Source organism: Thunnus albacares, chromosome 11 (genome assembly GCF_914725855.1).
Source record: "Thunnus albacares chromosome 11, fThuAlb1.1, whole genome shotgun sequence".
NCBI classification, from domain to species: domain Eukaryota; kingdom Metazoa; phylum Chordata; class Actinopteri; order Scombriformes; family Scombridae; genus Thunnus; species Thunnus albacares.
The window spans coordinates 33,382,438-33,407,724 of record NC_058116.1 but is presented as its reverse complement, the minus strand read 5'-3'; the positions used below and the strand labels follow the sequence as shown (position 1 = coordinate 33,407,724).

The following is a 25,287-nucleotide window of genomic DNA, read 5'->3' as shown; positions in this document are numbered from 1 at the left end:
CTCCATACATCTGTGTTTTGACTCTGTAACTAAATATTTTAGACAAGATAGTCTAAATGCTCAGCCATGTTGTCAGTGTAACTGTGTACTCTGTGTACTCAGCAGGGCAACAAGGTTGAGGAGAGAGAGCAACAGGGGGGCAACAAAGTGGAGGAGAGATGGGGTTGTGCAGGTCATGTAACTTTAAATCGCCCTGCTTGTAGAGTATTGTGAGAAACATGAGGAAATCCTGCCAACCAAGTCAGTCTGCAGCATCAAATTTAAAGGTGTATTTACTCATTACTTTAATACACAGTTATAAAAACACAATTGAAGCAGGAGAGAAGGAAGATAACTGGATAAAATGGAGTCGTAGAATCAGAAATGTCACAGTTATGGTTAAGGAGTCCTGCAACAATGTCTTTTGGGAGGTGTACATTAGTGTGTACAGTAAATGATTTGTTAATTTTGAACGTGTGTGTGTGTGTGAGAGAGAGAGAGTGAGAGTACATGTGTGAGGGGGATGGAGGGGGGGACTGCATATTGTACATTTGTATTCATATCTGTTTTTATGACTGTTCTTTGCACCTTGACCACCTGAACTTCCCTGTCTGGGATAATATAGTTTATCTTGACCTGGATTACAGAACATTCTCATGAATCAGTCAGGTTAATGATGAATCAGCATTTTGTTTCCTAATAACTGCAACTATCTGTCAGTTTTAGTGTTTTAGTGTTTACAACAGTAACTGAGGTCAACAACCTTTTAACAGCTTAAGAAACATGTCAGAGTTGTTGTTGAAGCAGAACTTTAACTTGTATGGTGTTAATTACAGTACTTGTGGACAAACGACACACAGTGTGAATACATCAGTAGTCAAGTTATCCAAACTATCAGCTACATTAACATCACTGTAATGTAAAGCAGCAGCAGATAAACTGGACGGTTAAAACAACACTAATGTCAATTTAATACACTTTAGCTCCACTGAAGAGTTTTTCTAGCTACTTGCTTTGTTGTATTTTGTCTGACATTATTATTTGATGCCGCACATCTTCATGTCAAATATGATCCTCTGAACTATGATTCATTCGTCTATTCAAGCGGCTCCAGCCTGCCTGCTGGCTTCAGCACGGAGGGTTCATAGCAGGAGCTGCTGGTGGTTTGTTGGTCCGTGTTACCAGTAACGTCTCCGTGTCTCATTCATATTTATTGCAGTCTGTGGTCTCATACAAGGACGCAGTGTTTTCTGAAACTTAAAGCAGGAGGAACGTTTATACGACTCGTGTTTGTCTCCACTTTGCTGCTGCAGAAGAAGAAGACCAGCAGAGTGACAGAAAGCTGCAGGTAAAGATTTCTCTCCTCAGTTTATTTATTTCATGTGCTGTATGATGTTAGCATGTTAGCATGTTAGCACTACATGCTTTCTGTGGTTAATGAAGGTTTTATGTTAATGAAGTCACATGACGAGCTGTTTTACAGCTTCTTTAACTTTTAGGATTTTAGTTTTGAGATTATTCAAACGTTTGTTTCGTCATTAACAGGAAACTGTTTCTTTTTATTGATCATATGGACATACTGTGAATCTTTTATCACACTAAAGATAAGAGATAAAAACAAAACAGTTAAAACTACAACTGACAAGAGCAGAGTTAAACAGGACAGAGAACAGTGTCTGTTTTAGTTTGTTCAGTGTGATGATCGCAGAGGGAATAAAAGATGTTTGTAGATGTTTTTCTGGGACTTTGTAGCATCGACCTGCTGGCAGTAAAAGGAAGGACTGATGGAGGGGTGAGAGGTCCTAGAAACACACTGAGCCATGTTGGAAGTCTCTCTGACAGAGTAGCGTTCAAACATCACTGTTAGAGTTTGACCCAGTCTGAGTCGATACAATACTGAGTTAATGTTGTTCTGAGCCAGTTTTACTGTTATTTTTTATTATTTACACAAACTAAAGCTTGTTATAATCTACTCTGTTTAAACTGACATGTCACAGTTTGTTATTGATTGTTAATAACTTGTGTCTCTTTTGAATCGTTTTGTAGAAACAATCAATCTGTGACAGTTTTTAGTTAAAGCTTGTTGTGTGTAACACTGGCTCACAGTAACAGATTGATAAAGTTAACCTGATGTTGTTGCTGCTGTATTGATCCAAACTGGATTCAACTTTAACCCAGTGATGTTCAGAGTGTATAAATCTGTACACAGGAGACAAAGTGTGTGTCACATATCATCTGATTCATTTATCTCATATTTCACTGAGCTGAAGACTTGTTCATGTGTTTTTCTTCATATTGATTAACTGTGAGTGGAATTCATGCAGGTGCGATTCTATGGAAGCAAATATAATTTGAATTATATGAATACCAACATTTACTAAATTTAATCACTACTGAATACTAAATGTTGAAATTTAAATATCACTGAATTTACTGCACTGAAACATTTGACTTAAAACCATCTTTCTGAATTCATGTGGTCTGAATTTCACGTAATAGTCACTATCAAATTGTGCAATATCAAAAATTTCCAGTATATACTTATTTTAGGGTTCTGAAGTTTAGACAGAAAATTCTTGCGCTTAATATTCAAAAGTTCAAAGGCGGTGGAAAAGTACCTCCCATTTTCCTAACCACTTTTCCTTGACTTCAATGGAAAACATCATGAGGTCAAGGAAAGAGGAGAATTCATAAGGACTTAGGAAAAGACAACTGTGGTGCTGAGAGAATCCAACTCCACCTACACTGGGCTACATAATCATGTGACAGTGGATGTTATTGACGTGGGTCTGCTGTGGTGAAACTACAATGTTCTGAAGATGGACTACAAAAAGCTCATCTTAGATACTTCACCACAGTCATTCTTACTGTGTTGTTTCATGCAGGATATATAAACATGCACAACATGGTCAAAAATATCACTTCATCACAAAGGTCGGAAATGAATTTAAAAAGGAAAATGGGCTACAAGTCACAAAACTGCAACAAAGTTGTTACATAGAGAATGTTTTCTCACTCTCACCCCCCTGAATCCCAATTATTGTTTGAAAATAAATGTAAAATGTGAAATGATAGGCATAACATGTTACTGTTGTACATATCATCATTCGTAAGTTTCAAACATGTTGAATTAAAAACGTCATCTGACTAAAAACATCTCATGTCCCTTTTGCTTAAAAGACAGACTTCTGTGTTTTGGTCAATATGCTGATTATGATCTGTTATTAGCCAATAATGAATATAACAGCTTAAGAACCACCAAACAACTCAGGAAACACCTTGAAATGTTGACTTCTTTGTGCTTTGAAGTTGTTCTAGTTGATACAGGCTGTGGGTCTGTTTCTTCTCTGTCCAAAGCTGTGTTAAACTCGTTTGATAACAGGATAACCAAATATACAAAGCACCATTATTATATATAGAGAGAAATTATACCAAAACCAGAAACCAATTTGTTTTTCGCTTTTATTGTTATATCTATATTATCTCCCCCTGCTGCATCTCAAAACATTGTCAATGGTGATGCTCATAGCCTTGATAGATAGATAGAGAGATAGATAGAGAGATAGATAGATGATCAATGAAGTTACACTCTCTTAATTTGGAAACGCACTTATCGTTTCATCGGCTTGAGTTTATCATGTAATAAACTCAAGCAAATGTCTTTCAATGTTACAGTCGTTTTAGTACCAAATTCTTCTTTTTGTTCTGATCCTTCCACTGCAGCTCAACAGGGAGAGAAAAAGTGGGAAGCAGCATAACTTCATTAATTAAATCTCCGGACACGCCGAGTCAGGATCAAATGTTAATTAATATTAATTGAGTGTTTCCAGGTTGAGCTACAGTGGAAGGATCATAACAAAAAGAGAGAATTTGGCACCATGAAAAAGACTTTAACATTGATCTGCTTGAAGTTATTAAGTACCTGCAGCATCATCCACAGCAGAAATGATAAGTGAAGTTAAAACAGACTCTGTGCGCATTTTACACATGAAGCACAGCAGCGTAACATTGATTATCTATGTATCTATCTTACTATCTACCTGGGCTATGAGCACAGCCAATGAAACTGTTTTTAGATGCGTTAAAACCAGAGTTTTTTTACTTGAATTTTTAAATCTAAATTGAGCTTATTGAAATAGAAGGACTTGAATACAACTTTTGAATATTAACCACCAGAATTTTCTATCTGAACCCTAAAATAAATATATACTGGAAATAAAGTTTTTGAAATTGCACACCTTTTCAGTGATTATTGAGAACATATATAGTAGATTTAGAAAGATGGTTTTCAAAGTCAATATTTCAGTTCAGCAAATTCAGTGGTATTTAAATTTCAACATTTAGTATTCAGGACTGAATAAACTTGAAATGTTGGTAGTCAGTTGCTGATATAATTCAAATGATTCTGTCAAAGATTTGCTTCCATATGATTCAGTGAGCTGAATTTAGAGGCCACGTGCACATACCAAGTGTCACCTGCAGGTGGTGCTGCAGCACTGTGATAAATACCTCAGTGGACCTGAGTCTGACTCTGATGTGATGCTTCAGGATTTATTCTCATGTCAGCAGGACTGAATCAGTCCAGATGCAGATGAAACATTTTGTTATGAAAAGGATCAATTCAGAGGAGCTTTCAGCCTGATCAGTTTTTATGATATTCACATTTAATCAAACCATTCATCCTGGTTAATCTGGACTCAACAAATGAGTCGTATCACATTTATGAACGTGAGGTAAAAGTAAAACCTGTAACATTGTGAGTATTTATATTTTATGATGGTCGTGTTTGAGGATTTAATGAAACTAGTTCTGCTTGTTGTTTTTATGTTTTTGTCCAGAATCCAACAGGAAGGGTCGACGAGGTAAGAGACTTTCAGCAGAATGAATGAATATATTTATTGAAGTGTTTAAGTGATCTCATGGGATTGTACACCTTCACCAAACATCACAGTTTCCAGCTGTTTGTTTCTCCAGATCTTCTTGTGGAGGGAAACATTCTGGTAGTCGTGTGTAGATTCACATGTTACAGACTGAAGCACATTCATGTATTTATTCACACACTGACGTCCTCATCAGCTGGTTTTTGATGTTCTCACAGCTTCTCTTCTACTGAACTGCAAACGTTGTATTTATGTCCAATTGGCCAGCTGTGAGCCACAACTCGCTGCTTTCAGGATCTCTCAAAGAAAATCTGTGGAACACATTTTACTAATCGCTTGTTTCTTTCACACCACAGCAGATAAACACAGACTGAACAATATACAAGAAAACCAAGAAGGGAGCAAGTCTGAGTCTGACGGACAAGATCAGTGGAAGATGAACTCCAAGACTGAAGAAATCAAGTACTACATACTTGCTCTTGTTATTGTTGTTGGTGTTACTCTTCTTCTCCAGCGTACAGGTACATTCAATGTTTTGTCTTGTCTTAAGCTTCATATTATCTTCAGCTTTAGATGTTACAGTGTGGTGTTGTTCAGAGAGAATATCTTCAGGGTCAGTGTGGAGAGCAGGAACATGTGGAGACATCAGTGTTCAATTAAGACAGACTTGTTAAAACATCAACCTGTCCTTTAAATACAATTTGGAGACTTGAACTTTACTTAAATTTCTGTTTTTGCTTCTTGATACTTCTGATACATTATATTTATTTGACAGCTGTACTTACTTTTCAGATCAGTTTTACATAAAATAACATAAACTTATAAATCTCACATTTTTAAGATTAAACCAGAGGTTCCAAAATATGATGATAAATCAGTGTGTAGTTGTTTCTCTTGTATAAAATCAGTGTAGTTGTGTGTCCTTGTCATGTTCCAGATGTTTCTGTGGTGTTAGCATTTCCACCAAAGAGACATTTCCTCTCTAAACTTCTCACAACATTTTAAATATTTAAGGCCCAAAGAGGAAAATCTCTTCTATACAGGACATTTACTTTACTTAAAAAAAGTTCTGAAAAATGAATCAAATTAATTTTTTTTTAATCATCTCACGACCTCTCAGATTTATCTGCTGACCCTTTGGAGGGGCCCGACCCCTAGGTTGGGAACCACTGGACTAAACTAGCTAACTGTATATAAAGTAGTGTAAACTAGCTCCACCTCCAGCAGCTACAACAGTAACATGCTGCTCTAACACTGATGCTTCACTATTAATAATCTAATGATGTCATATATAATAATACATCAGTCAGAGGGACCAAACCACTACTTTTACTGCAATACTTTAACTACATCAAGCTCATAATACTTATGTACTTTTATTGCAATACTTTAACTACATCAAGCATGGAAGTGGGTCTTTCAGGACTCACTCAAATAAAAATGTCCCGACACTGAAAACAACAGCTGTTAAACTAAAGGCTTTAATAGTAAACTGTAACAACACGAGCTGTAGCCGGTTCAGCATCTACATGCAAATTAAATAAATAACATGCTTGCATCTGTTGTAAAATTTTGTGTCCATAACTCCATCAGTCTGTTCAGCAGTAAGCTATTTCTGGTGCAGATTGTCTTTGAATGAGCGAGCCAACCAATCAAGCTTCATCACAACAAGCGTGATTGGCTGGAAGGATGTCACATGAGAAGAGATGTGTAAACACAGATGTAGGATCCATAATTTATTATCCTGATCATGTTGGGAAATAAATTAAAATGAGTCTGATTATAACTTCTAATACTGTCAACTAAGTGTCACAAAATGACCAAATTATTATACATTATGGGATTTTTGGCATTCTTAATCGCAAAGAAGGCAAAATTATCGTCTATCTGGCAATGCTAGTGGATGGGCTGCGCAGACTCACACTCAAGAGTGGGGATGGGGAGAGGAGGGCATTATCATCATAGATGTACAAAGAGAACACTGGTAGGAGTGTGTTTGGTTATTAGTAATAATCATCAAAATATTATTAATATTCATTAACAATTCGGGCACCAACTATTAAAGGACCTCACAAGGGGGGACAAAAAGGCTGATATTATGATAGCCTCACACGGGACACCAATATGTTGGATCTGGTAGGAGTGCATTTGGTCATTAGTAATAATTCATAATTATCAGAGATACTTATGAATTAATTAAATAAATAAATAATAAAATCAAGAAATTATTAATATTGACTAATAATGCAGGGCACCAACCATTAGAGAGCCTCACATGGGGACATCAACTGTCAGATTTGTGAAGAGCACAGCTGGTTATTAGCAATAATTAAATAATTGAAAAAAAAAAAAATTATTAATATGATTTAACAATTACAGGGCATCACCCGGGAACCAAGACTAACAACCAAACAAGGTAGTCTAATAAAAGAGTTCACCTAGAATGTTAATATCTGAGGGATTTCAACATTCTAGGTGAACAAAGAAGGTTTGAATTCGAGCTCTGACTTCCTCAATCAGCCACTTTTCACAATATGTAAAACACAATAATGACAAAAAACTTCTCTTTAAAGATATAACAGTGTTTAGACACACATTCAAGAGTGGTGGCGGGGAGAGGAGGGCATTATCATCATGGATGTATAAAGAGAACTGGATACGGCGTCGGAGGCGGGGACTTGTTCATTCCTATGAAAGTTGCTCAGTGGCACATGAAGCCAAAAAAGTTCAACTTCTTCAGCATCACTTCCGCCTCTGTTAGGCCCATAGAGCAAGTGCATTAGTGACTTTCGCCAGCCGAGCCGGCTACTAAAACAAGTCAGTCATGCGGCTCCTCTAGAATTTTGAAATGTGATCAAACCGAATGGATCAAATTCTGATAGTGAGACGAGTAATTTCGTGGGAGTTGTGAGGCTCAGAATTATCCATTGATTTACAGACGTCTCTTTCACAATGTAAGTTTATGGGAAAAAGTCTTTTAGGGCCCAATATTGTATGTATATGATCGTATATGTAATTACACAGTTTGGCTACCATGTCAAATTGGCTTCACAGCCCGGCGCCGTTCCTGGGGGCTTGGTCATCATTCTACCATTTCTATTAATTTCATGATGCAGAGAACTCCCAAACGGTCGACTCTACGTCAGCATTGTTCCTGCCTTTTCAGGGCTGATTTTAAACAGCAGATGACAACAGCAGTTGAGCCATTTTTAACCCATGAAATGCTGGTTTTTATACATTTGGTGTCAATGTCAATATTAATATATGTATATAACAGCAGCATTGATGTGTTTCATCACAGTACAGTTATAATTTAGATTACAGCTCAAAAAACACATTTTAGAGTGCATTGTCTATTTAATTCTGTGAATAACGATGACAAAATTAAACTCATCTGTCAGTTTGTGTCAAAGATCATCTATGAGGGAAGAAGCTCCACTCTAACACAAATAGTGTTTCTGTAGTTACAACAACTCCAACAGAGTGAGACATCTTCTCTCTAGAGGATCAGGAGTCACATTCTCCATTTCAACTGTCATTCACATCAGATTAATCATTTCATCTGATCAATCAATAGTTTTCACTCAGGACCTTCAGGATTTGGATTAAGTATGATGGCATATCTCTGGCAAAATCTGCAAGTGCAAATGATAACAATGTATGGATGTAAAGGAGTCGCACGTGCAACTCAAACAGCCGCTCATGAATCTTATTTTTGCTCGTACAAGCAATATTGTAGTCTGTTAGGGGGAAACAATGCACTGAGCATGTGCAGAATGTGGAGGAGCATGTGATTGTTTCCGAGTGCACTACTCCAGTCACCCGTCTCCTGCTACAAAATTTTCACCTGCTCGCTTGGAAGTGGGTGGACCCAGTCACAATATAATTGATTGAGCCGGTCTGCCATCTTGGACAGCTAGGTACAGCAGCACCACTTTGATAAACCATATAGACCAGTGCTATATTAAAAGTGCCCTAAGATAACTGCTGTTGTGATTTGCTGCTATATAAATAATACTGACATAGAACAATGTACCTGAATGTGTGTTTTTCTGAGCTCTGTCTCACACATACATAAACCCAATCAATAGGTTCATAGGCCACACACAGGGAGAGATAACACAATGGTAGAACAAAGACCACTACGACAGGTATGAAGGCTGTTTTTTATTACCTGTACTCTGCTACATTTCAGAGGGAAATCGTGACAGTTTTACAGATTACAACTCACAAACAAAATATGTAATGATCTTAAATATGATGTTTTGCTGCAGACAGTGAATTCTACTTTGTCATTTTCAGCTGAGTTTACAGTACACATGGATTTTATTTCTCTGCTAGGTTCATGTAAGTTTTGCAAATGTATAAACTTTAACAGTGTGTTCATCTTTCAGCAAAGGTGAAGGTGTACTCGGTGGTTACTGGTAAAACTTTTGGAGCCCATCAAGTCCTACTGGACAAAGTGAAGAATGTTGAAACCACCGGAGACCTGCAGGAAAGCCACGTGGTTATCGTCTTCTGTCCAATCACGTCTCGTGTTGGATCAGATGTGGAGGCAGCCATGACAGACATTAAAGGTGAAGGAAAGACTTGTTGTTTCTAACTTGTTCTGACTGAAATCTGTGCAGCTCAGACATCATGTTCAGATCAGATTCTGCAGATCAACACTCAGAACCAGAGTTCATGTTGAGTCTGAAGCTTCTTTCAGTCAGGATGAACATCACAGGGGGAGGTGGGGAATGACATGAGTGAACCATGGATCTGGTCTGTAACAGAGATGGACATTCAGCAGTACACAGCAGCACCAACCTGTAGCTGACATTAAAATACGAGGACGTCAGTCTAGACGGGATTTAAATGACAGGAGGAGCAGCGAGTTCACTGAAGAACAGTCGCTCACAGTTTTTCCTTTTATAGTCAAAACTGCTGTAGATAATTATATCAACACAAGTCTTGTTTAATTCCTGATAAATATGACCTCTTATCATCTAATAATGTTAAATGCTCCCACATGAAGAGAAGCATGCAAACCGAGGGCACGCCCTTCTGAACCCGGCTGTTTAGGTCATACCATAGACTTATTAATAATATAATTAATAATATAATCAGCTTCATTTAAATAACACAAGTCTGCCATCTGCCCCATTCAAACACAGTTTTAATTCCTCCATTTAAATGAAAAAATATCTGCATTTCATGAACAGATGAACAGAAATGTCACGCTGGTAACTTTTAACCCTTAAATGGAAAAGCACATATAAATATTTTTCAAAATTAATTAATTGCTATTTTCTAATGTATCACAGCTAAAATGACACAATTTCATGATTTTTTTTCAAAATATGAGGTTTATTTTTCTATTAAAACTCTGTGTCTCCTGAGATTCTTTTCCTATTCAAGGTATAAATTTAACATTTTCCCCCTTTTTAATAGTTCACATCAACTTTTAAACATTTTATAAATAATTAGTTAGCTACTTTCTTTCATGCTTTGCAAACAACATTTTAAAAAAGTGACAAAAACTGAACAAAACATAGTTATTCACATGTTTTGAACGCTGGAAACAAATTTAGTCTCTGAATAAACAACAAACTATTAACATTTATGAACAAAACAACTTATTCCTGTTTTTATACAACCATCTTCCCTGTAGTGGCAACATTTTATACAAGAGTGGAATGCAGTGGCTTCTTACAGTTTAAGTAATAACAAGTAAATGTTCATTTTGCTCCAAATTCATCCTACAATAGTGATTCAACCTATAGCAACTTCACTAAAGTTTTTACATTTGCTGTTATAAACATGTATGAGGGGGAAAATCCTCTGCTGCACAGGAAGTGGTGCATTTTAAGTGTATGGAAGGAACAACAATGGTCCGTTTGAAAGAAATATGAGAAGTTGCAGTCTGAGTGTCTTTATTATTACGGTTTGTCAGCCAGTGCTGACACTGAGTTCAGAACACCAAAGCAGTTACCAAACGTGCCATAAAATCACAAAAAACAAGGACATTGAGGATTTTTACTGTAAATACACAAAGCCTCCCCTACACTAGCAATATCCTATCAGCAATAGAAGCTGAGTAAACAGTTGTGAGCATTTTGACCAGTGACAATGCAAAACCTCACTTTGCACTTCTGACACATGATGGAGGTCTGTCCATCCTAACACATCCTGCATCGGCCTTTCTGACAGGATAGAGAAGTGGTCAATCCCATCATATCTCATATCATCCACAGGTCTGGAGACTTTTGGCTGTTTGATTACTCTTAGTGGTGTATAGTCTTCATTTCCTTTGGAGGGTAATTCCAAACACGAGAAGAACCAGCAAAGACAAAACAAAGAGCTTGTACCTAAAAGAGGGGCTACTTCTGTCACATGGACATGGTTTAGGCATGAAAAGTCTGACACAGACCATAAAGCCATATTTTTCAAACAATGCTGCAGACCGGTCCCAACAACAGACTCAGACAACATTAACATCTTTTACCACCTACTATTAACTCTGTCTTGGATTAACATACTGATTGATTTGAATTTACTGAGATTGTGAATGTATGTGAAACACAAAGGGAGATATTAACAGAAGATTTGTCTTTAGGTTCTTCTTAGAATATTAAAGATGATGTGATCATTCATTTTTACCACAAGACATTTACATTACATTAACATTTTTTCATTTAGCAGACGCTTTTATCCAAAGCGATGTACATATGAGACTGATACAACACAAGCAGGGATCTAGTCAGGAGGCAACAACACGAGTAAGTGCCATAAAGCTTGAGTTTGGGACCGATAGGATATAGAAGACTCTAGCTAGTAACTTAGGGCCCTGTTGTGGTACCAGGCGCCTTTCATTGGCAGAGCATAGTGGGGGGAGGGAGTCTAGACCTGAATGAGGGAGTTCAGGTAGGCAGGAGCCATTTAAGTTGCTGTTTTGTAAGTGAGTGTCAGGGTTTTGAATTTGATGCGGGCAGCAACTGGGGGCCAGTGGAGGGATATCAACAGCGGGGTGACATGGGCTGATTGAAGACCAGATGTGCCACCGCGTTCTGGATCATCTGCAGAGGTTTGAGTGTACATGCAGGGAGGCCAGTCAGGAGTTGCAGTAGTCGATGTGTGATATAACGAGAGCCTGTACCAGGAGTTGTGCTGCAAGCTCAGACAGGTAGGGTCTGATCTTCCTGATGATGTACAGGGTGAATCAACACGATTGATGCGATTGAGGCCACGTGAACCTTAAAGGTTAGCTGGTCATCGATCGAACTGGACAAACATTGTGTGAGGAAGTTCAAAAATCTTCAACACTGATTCTTCATAATACTTTTGTTGTTGTCATGCTGACATCATCAAACTGTTTCTCTGATATTTTCTCAGAGGTATCATATGGCTCAGTAGGTAGAGCGGGTCGCCCACTAATCGGAAGGTCGGTGCTTCGATTCCTGGCTCCTCCAGTCTGCAGCACAAACACTTTGTTTTGTGCTCCATTGTGTCTTCATCAGGAACTGAAGGATCTTTACTTGTAGCAGTTTGATATGTGAGGAGCCTAAACAAAGCATATTTTTATTTAAGTGGAAAGAACACTTGAAGGAGACACATGAAGTCATTTGAAGGTATTAAAGATCTGGAATTGTGTAAAACAATAAAACTCTGCTCAACAAGACTCAGTCAGAATTTTCTACCATTTCCTCTTCAATCTGTGATGAAGTTTTAAAACATGGTTTCTTTCTGTTCCTCAGCTAAAGGAATATAATTTATCTGTGCTAAATCTAAGCTAGTGACCTCCGGCTACATTTGAAAAACAGACTTTAACTTTGTGAGGAAACTTAGACACTGAAACATCCTGTTGAGTCTCATCCTTCATTCAGGGTCAGACATTACTGCAGGTAAACATGCTGCTGCATTCATTAGCTAACATTCTGATTGGCTGGAGGTGAACTGGGAGGAAAGAATAAGTTATTGAAGTCATGAATGTGCCAGAATCACTAACATACACTCCTGTCATGGTTTTATTTGAAGGAGGAGAACGTTCTACTGCAGGTTCCTCTGTTCAGGAAATCTCATGTTCTTCTCTGGTGTTTCAGGCTCCTGTGGTCAGAAACCTGTGATCCTGGTGCTGATGCATCACACCCGAGATGTCGAATATTCAACTGATGGAAAGAGATGGTCTGACGTGTATGACAACGTTGTGTTGGATGTTCACATTCTTTTCCATGAGACAGATAGGGGATTACTGACCTGTCCAAAGAATCATCAGGCAGTCGATCAAATACAGAAAGAGCTCCAGAAACACGGTAAATACACCTGTTTCAGATGTTATCAGCACCTTAAATTGTAATTATGTACCCTGACATACCGCATTTGACTGCTGTTTAATCAAATGTTTTTACCGCATTTTATTGCATTTATAACCGACGGTTGCCACATTTAACCACATTTAAACCATAATGTGGTGTTAACTGTTGCCACACTTTACCACCTTTAAGGCCTTTACACACTGGATGCGATTATATTGTGCGATTAATTCGCACATCAATATATTTTTTCGAACTGTTGTTTGTTGGGCTGTGGCTATGAATTTGGCTATCAGCAATAATTAACGATTATCAAAGATGATAAAATTATTAATAAGAATTAATAATAATGGGGCACCACCCTGGACTCAGGGAAAAAGATCAGTCTCAAAGTGTACTAATCTATGAATTAGGGACTTTGATTAATAATTAATTTAATAACTATAAACAAAATCACCATATCAATAGTTAGTTATGGTTGAAGGATTTGGAGTTCTTTACAGAGCAGAGGTTTGAAAAACTCATTCTTGTGCAACATTAAAACAGACAACAGGTATATCCAAAAGCATTTATTTAACAAAAGGGTAAAAGCAACACACAATACGCCCAGTGTCCCTATGCTGCCTTTTGTCACCCCCCTTTGGACTGTTATGAGGGTGATCTTTTGAGGCAGCAGACCTGTATGACGCTTCAGTGTTTGAGCTGGCAGGCTCAATTGTTTTCCCTCCTGCTTTGGAAGTGACAGCAGTTTCCCAAGCCACCTGTGTCATCTTTCTTATCACACGCAGTGAGTGGTTACCTTGGTGCGTCATAAGTACAACGTGAGTGCGTACGCATGGATGAAGGTTCTGCAAGAATAAGGACTTGAAGGTGGGGTTTTCTTCTAAGCCTGGTGCATTCTTGCCCTGGAAGTACGCATGCCTCAAACGTTGGTAATAATCCCTGGAATGCTCACGACGGGAATGTTTAACTTGAAGGGCTGCAACCATTGATGTGGTCTCGTCAACAGTAAAAGAGAATTCTTCTACTAGTGCTTGACGGAGCTCTTGGTAGTCATTTCTGACTCTGGAAGGTTGTGATTGTATAAACTTGTGTACAGCTTTAGACCTGGTTTTCCACACAAGTTTAACTTTCTCACTTTGGGTTGCATGAGGCAGGTCAATTAGATTGTATTCTAGTTCTCTAAAGTAATCTTCAATGTGGTGATTATAGCTGTCTTGGTCAAAATGATCAATGTCCTTAGCTATAAGCTCAAACACTTTAAGGCGGGGACACTGTGAAGTCATTTCTGGTGAAGACAAGACTAAACTAGCACTATCATGGACATGTGCATCACGTGCTACAATTCTCTCTGGTTGAAGGGCAGGGGCTGAACAACTGTTATCACTTTTCTGATAGTGCTGAGGAGAGGCTGAACAGTTCTGGAATGTTCTAGTCCCCCCTTAGGAGGGATGAGCACAGATGAATGTGTCATATATCGGTGGCTGAGAAAAACAATGGGCAGAATATCTTCTAGAGGATAAACTACATGTCTCTTCAGTGTCTGTTTCAGAGAGATGGGAAGTCAGATAGCTGTTAGCTCTGTCTCTCAGTGGAGGTTGAGAGGCTGACTTCATTCCCAAGAACTTAGGGTCAGTTGGGAGTTGTTCCAATCTTCTGAGTGGAGAGAGAGTTAACCTTTCAATATGGGAGGAGTGTGAATCGGAGTAACCGGAATCACATTGGCTGAATGACTGTAGTGGGGCAGGACGTTCTGACCTAAGCCTTAACAATTCCTCCGTGTGTGAGCAAAGGTTTAACTCTGCTGAGTGCAGGTCTTCTAAATAGCGCATGGCTTTCTTATTGGCCGTCTGAACCTCGTGGAGGAGGCAAGCATTTTGCTCTCTAAGGAAATCTATCTCCTTTTCTTGGGCTGCTTTGCTCTGACAGGCAAGGCTGGTTTGCCTGTGGAAGTTCAAAAACAAGCATAACAAGGGGTCTTTGGATGCGGTCTGTGCATCATTCCTGTCCTTGAGTAGTGAGTCTATCTCTTTCCTGCACTCACTAAAATTCAACCTGCTGATGAATTCTGGGTAGCCAGGTTCTAGGCTCTGTGCTAGGGAGGAAATAAACTGCTCTACACAGGGGTTCTACATTGTTGTCTCTGGAAAGGAGGGTTAGATTAACAGTTGACTAGTACAACAAAACAATGTGGTTGGCTATGGTGTTGCGTGGCAGACACTTTGTAGTGTAGTTTGGGCAGTACACTAGCCTAACCAAACAATGTTGTGGCTTACACTATGGGGAGTAGCTTCCTGTGGAGGAGGGGTAGCTCCGACACCGTCTAGTGGCTCTAGTGGGCACAACAGATTTCAACATGCACCAACTGAGATGCAGGGCAGTAACAGTCAGAGGATTGTTTCTTAAAGTTGACTCAGGCTGGAATGCATGGCAGTAACAGCTAGAAGATAACTTCTAAGTTTCACAGGGCTGGTAGCACGCTGTGGCTCTATCTCACAGGCTCTGTTTCTTACTCAGGCTGGAATGCATGGCAGTAACAGCCAGGTAAAAGCTCTCTATGTGTCACAGGGTTGGTGGCATACTGTGTTTTAATTAACAAGGGGAGCACTTGAATTAACAACTAATTCTGACAGCTTGACTGGATGGCATTGAATGTGTGCTATTCGAATGCTGAACCAAAATTCTTACACTTCCTACAGAGTAGGTCCAACCTGAGTGGCTAGCAGCAACAGCAATCTCTTAGTTTAACACTACGAGGACTTAAAGTGGTAGTTATCAACAACTCAAGATTTGGGTTACCAATTGCTTTTGCTAAAATTGATTTGAAAAAATCAATTCTCCCAACATTTGACTTGTTTGTAAGTACAGCTAGATATCTTCTCCTGTGGCAGACTGGTTGTGTTAAATATAAAGACTTTTGGATAGTCTAAAGGTTTTAGATTCCAGATTTTTGGTACTGGCCAAAATTATGCTGAAATTAATATTGCACAATTATGAATAATTGCCAACAATACTCTGCCTCACATGGGCACCATTTTGTTGGGCAGTGGCTACAAGTTTGGCTATCAGCAATAATTATCAAAGATAATCGTTAATTATTAAAATCAATAAAATTATTAATAAGAATTAATAACAATGGGGCACCACCCTGGACTCAGGGAAAAAGATAGCCAATTCAGTCTCAAAGTGTACTAATCTATGAATTTGGGACTTTGATTAATAATTAATTTAAAAGTTGGCAAAACTCATTCTTGTGCAACATTAAAACAGACAACAGGTATATCCAAAAGCATTTATTTAACAAAAGGGTAAAAGCAACACACACAATACTAATCTAGCTAAGTGTAACAATATACAAGTGTGAGTGTGTATGTGTGTGTGTGTGTGTGTAGGGAAGACAATAGCAAGATGGCTGCAGTCACCTAATGACTGAGCACATGGCATGCCGACAGTTGATAAAGGGAACTGCAGAGATAAAAGGCCAGACCATGTGGTGTCTTGAACCACATGTGCTGCCTGAACCAAAGTTTGCCAAACTAGGTTCTAACCTCTTAATCCTGTGGTTCTCTATTCAAGGCCAATTGGTGTATACTAAAGGTGCCAGGTTAAAATGAGGTTAGTTGCATGCAAGGCCTAGTTACTAGATGTAACATGTGTTAAGCATGCTAACATTAACCTAGCGGTGTGGCTATGCAGTAACCTGACTATAAGCAACAAGGACATCACAACAACAGTTGTGATGTCCTGTGATGTATAACCTTAACCAAATCAATACACGTACAGTACATTGTTTGAGTTAAACATTCTTGCTTAGCCGTACTATGCTTCACTGTGTTGCTAGGCTATGCCCAGTTGTTACCAGTCCATGAAGGAAGAGATGCTTTGTGGCATTCTGCTTTGTAGCCGCTGATTCCGTGGGTGAGTCAGGCTGAGAAAGCTTTGGCTCTGAAGCTGAAAGATGCAGGCGTTGCTGGGGAGACAGCACTCCAGTCGTGCAGAGGGCCCAGGTCACTCCTTTGTGTAGAGTTAGCGGCAAGCTAACTCCATTTCGCGGCTCCTGTACTTGTTAAACTGGCCAGCAGACTTGTGTGTTAGCTGCTGGCACAAGGAAACTTAGTTTCTGAGTCTTAGGCAGGCTCTCGCGTCTTCTGCCATAAAGAAGACTGTGTGTCTGCTGTGAGCAGGCCACACAAGAGAGCAGAGAGCTGCTCCAGCAGCTGCTGGAGGTGTGAAAGACCAAGCAGCTGCTCCTGCAGCTGAAGGAGAAAGAGAGCAAGGAGCTGCTCCTGCTGCAGCTCATGGAGAAAAGAGAAAGATAAGAGGGGAATCTCTAGTTTTGATAACCTGGATCCATGGGTGGAGCTTCACACTTTGGGCGCGAACCCCCAGGGCTCAGGTTTCTTGGAGTCTTGAAACATGTGGTAAACTGTGGTCCACATGTAGTCCCAACATGTTTGTGTCATGAATACTTTTACACAGAACGTGAATATTACGAGGTGATTTCTTCCCATGGAGTGGACATGCAAACTGTTTTGGTTCAGTAACTCCCTGCTGTCAGTCAGCCTGGTGAAGGCAGTTTGTCCTCTCAGCTTCCCAGGAGCTGCAGTTGACAGACGGCTGCTTCTGTGGACATGAGACGCTGAATGCAGGTCGGAGATCATCATCATCACTGGAGAATGATGTCAACATCCTCCAGTGATGATGATATTGTCCTTCTTCTCTGCACTTTCTACATTTGTTAACATTTTTAACCAACATACACACTAGGCGTCTTTCTGACATATTCAATGTTCTCTTCCCTGTGACACTTGGCCATTGTTCTATTATCTGTTTTGTTGTTTTAACTGCATACTTTTCTAATGCAGGACGAGGCTGTATTTCTATCATTTAAAAAATAGACTATACTGCATAGCAGGCCTAATCACTCACCAGACAACCTACTATTTCTTCCACATTTCTTTTTTTTTTATGTCACAATAAATAAAATATGATGAATTGTACAGCTCCGGGAAACCAGAGACTGCAATGATCAATTTATCTTCCATTGCCAATATGGAACAGAACAGATATTTGATAGGAACTTAAGTACAGGTGGTTGCTGTGGGAAGAAAATCAAATCCTGATCTGCAATTGGTTGCTGCTTCAAGTTAAACTTTGCTCAACTTCAACTCGTCGCTCTTGGCGCTGGCATCACGCTGCTCGCTGCTGCCAAGGCGTCTGAAGCCCTCCGTTGCCAGCTTTCACGGCTTTTGTCATTCATGAATCTTTGGGTGTGAGTGCACACTAACACTGTTGCTGTTGTAACACACAATGCTGATGTGAGACTGGTTTGGGGTATCAGCCTCACATCAAATAGTGAATTCCACTGTATGCAGAATGTTGCGTGCATGTCTGCTCAGTGTTATGTTTTCACAGCTCACTGTCAATAAGTATCATACAATAAGTTGGTTCTGGAGGTTTGGTTACAGCAGTTGTGCTGGGTTGATGTGGCCTGTGGTGGTGGAGCCCAATGTGATCTTTTAATGGGGCCCAAAATCCTTGTCGGCACCCCTGCACATTATTCTTACACGTCAGCAGACGCAGATGAAACATTTTGTTATGGAAAGGATTGATTCAGAGGAGCTTTCAGCCTGATCAATATTTACAACGTTCAGATTAAATCAAACCATTCATGCTGATTAATCTGGACTCAACAAATGAGTCGTATCACATTTATGAACATGAGGTAAAAATATCGCTTGTTTCTTTCACACCACAGCAGATAAACACAGACTGAACAACATACAAGAAAACCAAGAAGGGAGCAAGTCTGAGTCTGACGGACAAGATCAGTGGAAGATGGACTCCAAGATTGTTGTTGCTTTTGTTGTTGGTGTTGCTGTTGGTGTTGGTGTTACTCCTCTTCTCCAGCGTACAGGTACATTCAATGTTTTGTCTTGTCTTATGCTTCATATTATCTTCAGCTTTAGATGTTACAGTGTGGTGTTGTTCAGAGAGAATATCTTCAGGGTCAGTGTGGAGAGCAGGAACATGTGGAGACATCAGTGTTCAATTACGACAGACTTGTTAAAACATCAACCTGTCCTTTAAATACAATTTGGAGGACTTTCTGTTTTATGCTATTTCTGATATGTTTTATTTATCTGACAGCTGTACTTACTTTTCAGATCAGTTTTCATATTCCAGATGTTTCTGTGTTGTTAGCATTTCCACCAGAAAGACATTTCCTCCCTAAACTTCTCACATTTTAAATATTTAAGGCCCAAAGAGGAAAAACTCTTCAATATTTCACAAAAAAAGCAAAAATGAGAAAAAGTTCTGAAAAATTAATCCAATTAATTTTTTCCTCTCTCTCCCATTAATCATCTCACCACCCCTCAGATTTATCTGCTGATCCTTTGGAGGGGCCCCGACCCCTAGGTTGGGAACCACTGGACTAAACTAGCTAACTGTATATAAAGTAGTGTAAACTAGCTCCACCTCCAGCAGCTACAACAGTAACATGCTGCTCTAACACTGATGCTTCACTATTAATAATCTAATGATGTCATATATAATAATATATCAGTCAGAGGGACCAAACCACTACTTTTACTGCAATACTTTAACTACATCAAGCTCATAATACTTATGTACTTTTACTGCAATACTTTAACTACATCAAGCTCATAATACTTATGTACTTTTACTGTGTAGGACTTTTACTTGTAATGGAGTATTTTTATATCACTGTTTACTGCAGTAAAGTATCTGAATACTTCTTCCATCACTGACAACATCTCACTTGTTTCCGTCCTCAGGTGATGCTGGAACTGGCTCACAGGTGAGTGAACACACTTTAATGCTTTACTCTCCTCAGTCCTGAACACTGAAAATCTACTGGGAGCTGTGGGAGCTGTGGTCCTGTCTGCTCTGCTGAGAACAAGAACTATTTACAACTACTTGAAGCATGTAGATGCTTCTGTTTTTGTGGATTTTACCTCACTGCTGGTTTACTTTCAGCCACAGCTTTTAATTATTTAGCTTTGTTGTTAATTTTAAGACATTTTATTTAAACGTCCTCACCTGATGGGCTCTTATTCTTTCACAACCTTTGCTGTCCATAGCTGCGTTTACATGGACTCTAATATTCCACTAATAATCAGAATAAAAATGCCTCATGTAACCACCAGATCAGAAGGAATTTTCGGGTTGAGAAGGGTGGTGTAAACCTTTGATAATCCATTCAATAGGAAAATATGAGCACCTAATAACCATGCAAACATTTAATCTGATCATTTCTTTCTGGCTGGAATAAATATATTCTTTCTGTGCATGTTTGCCCCACGTAGCGGTAACATTAGGTGATGTGGACGAGTTTCTGTGAGTCACAGAAACAAAACTGGTCTGTGGCTGATACAGCTTTTAGTTGGAGACCTTAAAAGTTTTAAGGATTGTTGAACGCCTCTATTTGGATGATATGTGGGGAAAACTAAAAAATCAAAGTGCACCTCAAATACATCCCCAAGATGGTTTCTGTCATTTTAGGTTCGTTCTTATAACACTGATGTTTGTTTAAGTGCTCATTTTTTCTGCTAAGTTTTTTTTCAATGAGTTATTTGATGATATAAAAAGGGGGTGTAACGTCATGATTGACAGCTGTGATTGACAGCGGCACTTTCTGATGGAAGACGCTAATGAACCTGTTCCTCTGTGATTCACTGCCTGCTGTAGCTGCTGGTTACCAGCTGGTTTTGGCTGGTTTACCTCCATCTCAGCTGCTGGGTTCACTTGGCTCTCATTGGCAGGACTGATAGTCAAGTTGAGGGGGCGTGTCCGGCGGGCTGTCACACCGCCCCCCCAGACTCTACTGTATAGAGTTGCAAATGATGTCACACAAGCAAGATGCACTCCCTCCAGGAAATTAAAAATAAATGGAAATTAAAGAAATCTCTGCAATATTTGCAAGAGCTTTTAGCACTTTTGCTAAATTACAGCAGCGTTCTTCATGAAATGTCCAAATCAACAGACATGATTTGGACCAATCGTGGCGTTTGGTGTGGTGGTAACTTACGTCATCGCAGTGTTCAGCAAGCATTCAGGCGCATTTATGTGGAAGATGGACAAATCTCACCTGTCAACAAAAATGATGCCATAGACAAGCAAAACAATTCCCAAATGTTCCCAAATGTTCCCAAATGAGGTTTGATTCTGTGAGTCAGAAGAATACAAGCTGATGTTAATCAGACAGCAGAGATGGACATAATCTACCTCAAACATAAACATCAAACTTTAATTTTATGTTGATGGATTTATTTTAACGGTATTATTGACGGATTTTATTTGCTGCTGATGTTGAGCTGAAAGTTTATTTAATAAAGGTTATAAATGGAACTCAAGTACAGTACTTTCTTTTTTATAGAACTTTGAGTCCTCATGGTTCTCATGTTCAGAAAATACATTAAACATTAGAGCTGAAATATAGTTGTTTCTGTGATATGCAGGATGCTTTTTATCCAAGGAAGTCATTACATATGACTCTTCACTGGTAGCAATTTAAATAAATCACATTATTTTACTTTGCTTGCAATTTTTCCCAATTCTTGCAATTTTACTGCAAAAAGAGACATAAAACATCACTAATTGTTTTCGGAAACTTTACGAATAGCTGCTGCAAATTCAACTTTTTTGCCTCAATAATCACAAAAAACCTCTGCGAAATCCTGGAGAGACACAAGATGTCAGCTCTTGATAATGCAATACTTTGGCTTCATTTTGCATAGCAGCTGGAAGTGGAGACACGTCGTCCATCTTTATATACAGACTATGGTTTTAACCACCCTGTCTCTACCTCCTGTTTCTCCACAGGCTGACAAGGCCTCACAGACAGACTTTCAGCATCCTGAACATAAACTGGATACAAGTTCTCCACGTCATCCAGGTAGGCCTTCTCATCATTATTAGAGATGACACCATGTTATCAGCAGACTTTATTATGGAGGTGGAACTGTGTGTAGCAATGCAGTCATGTGTGTAAAGGCAGTACAGCAGGGGGCTCAAGATGCATCCTTGGGGGCATCCTTCAGTGTTGAGGGTGGGCTGTTCCACTGGGGCACCACCTGGGCCCCATAGTGTGGGGCCCACATGTGCCCCGCATTTCACGCCGGTAACGGGGCCCACAGTGGGCTGCCCCTGCGGGGGGCATTTATCTTCATTTATCTTCCTTCAGTCACCCCACACAGCCCCCAAAGGGGCATGTTGCTGGGATTAGGGTGAGAAAAACAATCAAAAGGCCTTCAGCAGATAAAAACTTTTAACAAACAGTGACAGGAACTATAGCCAATCAATTCTCTTCAAATAAAGTGACAAAAACCGGTATGTTTCATACCACAAACAGATTTAAATTTTACATTCCACTCCTTTTGGTTAACTGCCTTGGGCCCCGCACGGACTATCCCGCAGAGGGAGTCTGTGTGGGCATTCTGTGGGCAAGCCCACAGTGGGTTTCCCACAGAAAACCATGATGGGGGCCCAAAAGGGCAAGACTGCTGTAGGCCCTGCATGGACTATCCCACAGGGGGCCCATGTGGGTTTTCTGTGGGTAAGTCCAGCGGTGGGCTTGCCCACAGAAAGCCCACAGAGGGGCCCCAAAGGGCAAAACTGCTGTGGGCCCCGCATAGGCTTACCCACATGGGGTCCATGTGGGATTGGTGTGGATTTGCCCTGCCCACACTTCCCCACAGTAAACCCACACATACCCACAGTGGGCCCGCGTGGGCATGTTTGCTGGGGAGACGGACAGCGGACACTCTTTTTCACTTTGATGAAAGGACTGTTCACTTTGATAAATACAGCATGTGTCTAAGGCATAATGCATCACATCTGCGCCAAGAAAACTCTGGAAAAGCTTAATTCAATCTGGCACTCAGTGTGTTTTGTCTCTATGATTAACTTTAGAACTTTTAATACCACCAGTCTAAAGCAAACTGTAGCACAAACAGTAGTCATGGGCAGCTGATTTACATTTTAATGTGTGAGAGAGAATCATTGTATGAACCAGAAATACAGAAATCCATTTGACCTTTTGCTGATGAGGACTTCCAGTGTAAATAAAATATATTATAATGAATGAACCTGATCCAAATGTTTGTCTAATACGACAGCTGTTTCCTCAGACGAAGGTAACTCCATCCCGTCAGCATCCACAGGTGATGAACAGGAGTCATCAGACAAGAAGGATTCAGGACAACAGAGCAGTGATGATGGAGCAAAGACACAGGTTAGTCAACATGTTATAATGTGTCTGTTCACATGTGAGAAACCACACAAGCTTCACTCTCTGCAGCTGTAGAGATCTTTGAATAATGTGTAATCACTCAGCCGATCAGAGTTTAGACTATTCCCTCATCCTCTGACCACAGCAGAGTGTGAGCGTCACATGACCTCTCTGCTGGAGGAGTGACTGCTGTCAGCTGTAACTACTGCTTTACTAATAAATGACAGATGGTTGATTCACTGTCACTGTAGCATCGTAACATCGCAAATTGTGTCGAAATTTTTGAGAGAAGCTGCTGCAAAATCAAACATTTTTTACAGCAGTAATCACAGAAAAACTCCCAGAGCGACTCAAGATGGCAACTCCTTATAATACAATATTTTGGCTTCATTTTGCATGGCAGCTGGAAGTGGAGACACTTCGTCCATCTTTATATACAGACTGTGGTTTTAACCGCCCTGTAACCACCTCCTGTCTCTCCACAGGCTGACACGTCCTCACAGAAAGACTCTCAGCATCCTGAACATGCACAGGATACAAGTTCTCCACGTCATCCAGGTAGGCCTTCTCATCATTATTAGAGATGACACCATGTTATCAGCAGACTATATAATGGAGGTGGAACTGTGTGTAGCAATGCAGTCATGTGTGTAAAGGCAGTATAGCAAGGGGCTCAAGAAGCAGCCTTGGGGGGGGGGGGGTCCAGTGTTGAGGGTCAGGCTGCCTTAGGTGAACCTGCCCACCCTCACCACCTGGGGGCAGCCAGTCAGGAATTCCAGGACCCAGCTGCAGTGTTGAGACTACAATCCCTGAGTTTAGAGTCCAGCCTGAGGGGAATTGGAGGGGGTCAAGGGATGCAGGGAGAGAGGAGCAGATGACGTCTTTCATGAGTCTCTCAAAGTACTTCATAATGAGGGAGGGCAGGGCTACAGGGCAGTAATGATTTAGGCAGGAGGGTCTGGAAGTCTTTGGGACAGGGACTACGGAGGACTTCTTTAGTCATGAGGGACCTGGACCTGAGTGCCTCATTTCCTTCCCTTTCATGTACCAACATGCTCTGGAATGACAATGAACTTCCTTGAATCCTTGAATCCTTGAGATGCCATCTGGGCCAGCTGCCTTCCTGTTGTTGGTCCGTCTCAGAGCTCTCCTAACGTCATGCTCTGACCCAGCAAACATACCCCTTTGGGACCCATGTGGGGCCGCTGTGAGAATAAAATGAGCCCCGCAGGGGCAGCCCACTGTGGGCTCCGTTACTGGTGTGAAATGCGGGGCACGAGTGGGCCCCACACTATGGGGCCCACAGTGGTCCCGAGTGGGGCCCACACAGCCCACCTGGGCCCACTGGGATACGTTGCGGGCCCACAGTGGGCCTCAGTGGGGCCCACACTCAACCTACACTTTGGGCTGGGTGTGGGCTGTCCCACTGGGGCACCACCTGGGCCCCATAGTGTGGGGCCCACATGTGCCCCGCATTTCACGCCGGTAACGAGGCCCACAGTGGGCTGCCCCTGCGGGGCTCATTTTTCTTCCTTAAGTCGCCCCACACAGCCCCCAAAGGGGCATGTTGCTGGGATTAGGGTGAGAAAAACAATCAAAAGGCCTTCAGCAGATAAAAACTTTTAACAAACAGTGACAGGAACTACAGCCAATCAATTCTCTTCAAATAAAGTGACAAAAACCGATATGTTTCATACCACAAACACAGATTTAAATTTTACATTCCAGACCTTTTGGTTAACTGCCTTGGGCCCCGCACGGACTATCCCACAGGGGGCCTATACGGGTTTTTTGTGGGCAAGTCCAACTGTAGGCTTGCCCACAGAAAGCCCACAGAGGGGCCCCAAATGGGCAAAACTGCTGTGGGCCCCGCATAGGCTTA

The 25,287-nt window shown here is 40.5% G+C and overlaps 1 protein-coding gene and 1 long non-coding RNA gene across 6 annotated transcripts in view; both read left to right on the top strand.

Moving 5' to 3' along the window:
• The first annotated feature begins 1,153 nt into the window (after window positions 1-1,153).
• LOC122991932 lies at window positions 1,154-5,715 on the top strand. The gene is made up of 3 exons (XR_006405941.1): window positions 1,154-1,327; window positions 4,818-4,841; window positions 5,216-5,715. It is a non-coding gene; the product is annotated as an uncharacterized LOC122991932 (long non-coding RNA).
• Window positions 5,716-8,944: 3,229 nt separating this feature from the next.
• The window catches only part of LOC122991922, a 28,703-nt gene continuing 12,360 nt past the window's right edge, over window positions 8,945-25,287 (top strand). For 2 of the 5 annotated variants that reach the window (XM_044365404.1, XM_044365403.1), the window contains exons 1-5: window positions 8,945-9,436; window positions 12,941-13,150; window positions 18,909-19,067; window positions 19,951-19,973; window positions 21,998-22,070. In XM_044365404.1, coding sequence (XP_044221339.1) covers window positions 9,421-9,436; window positions 12,941-13,150; window positions 18,909-19,067; window positions 19,951-19,973; window positions 21,998-22,070 — 481 coding nt within the window. In that variant the 5' untranslated portion in view covers window positions 8,945-9,420. Of the gene's footprint in view, window positions 9,437-12,940; window positions 13,151-18,908; window positions 19,068-19,950; window positions 19,974-21,997; window positions 22,071-23,304; window positions 23,409-23,890; window positions 24,035-25,287 lie in introns of those variants that run through there. The other 3 variants (XM_044365401.1, XM_044365402.1, XM_044365405.1) reach the window with 3 other exon arrangements.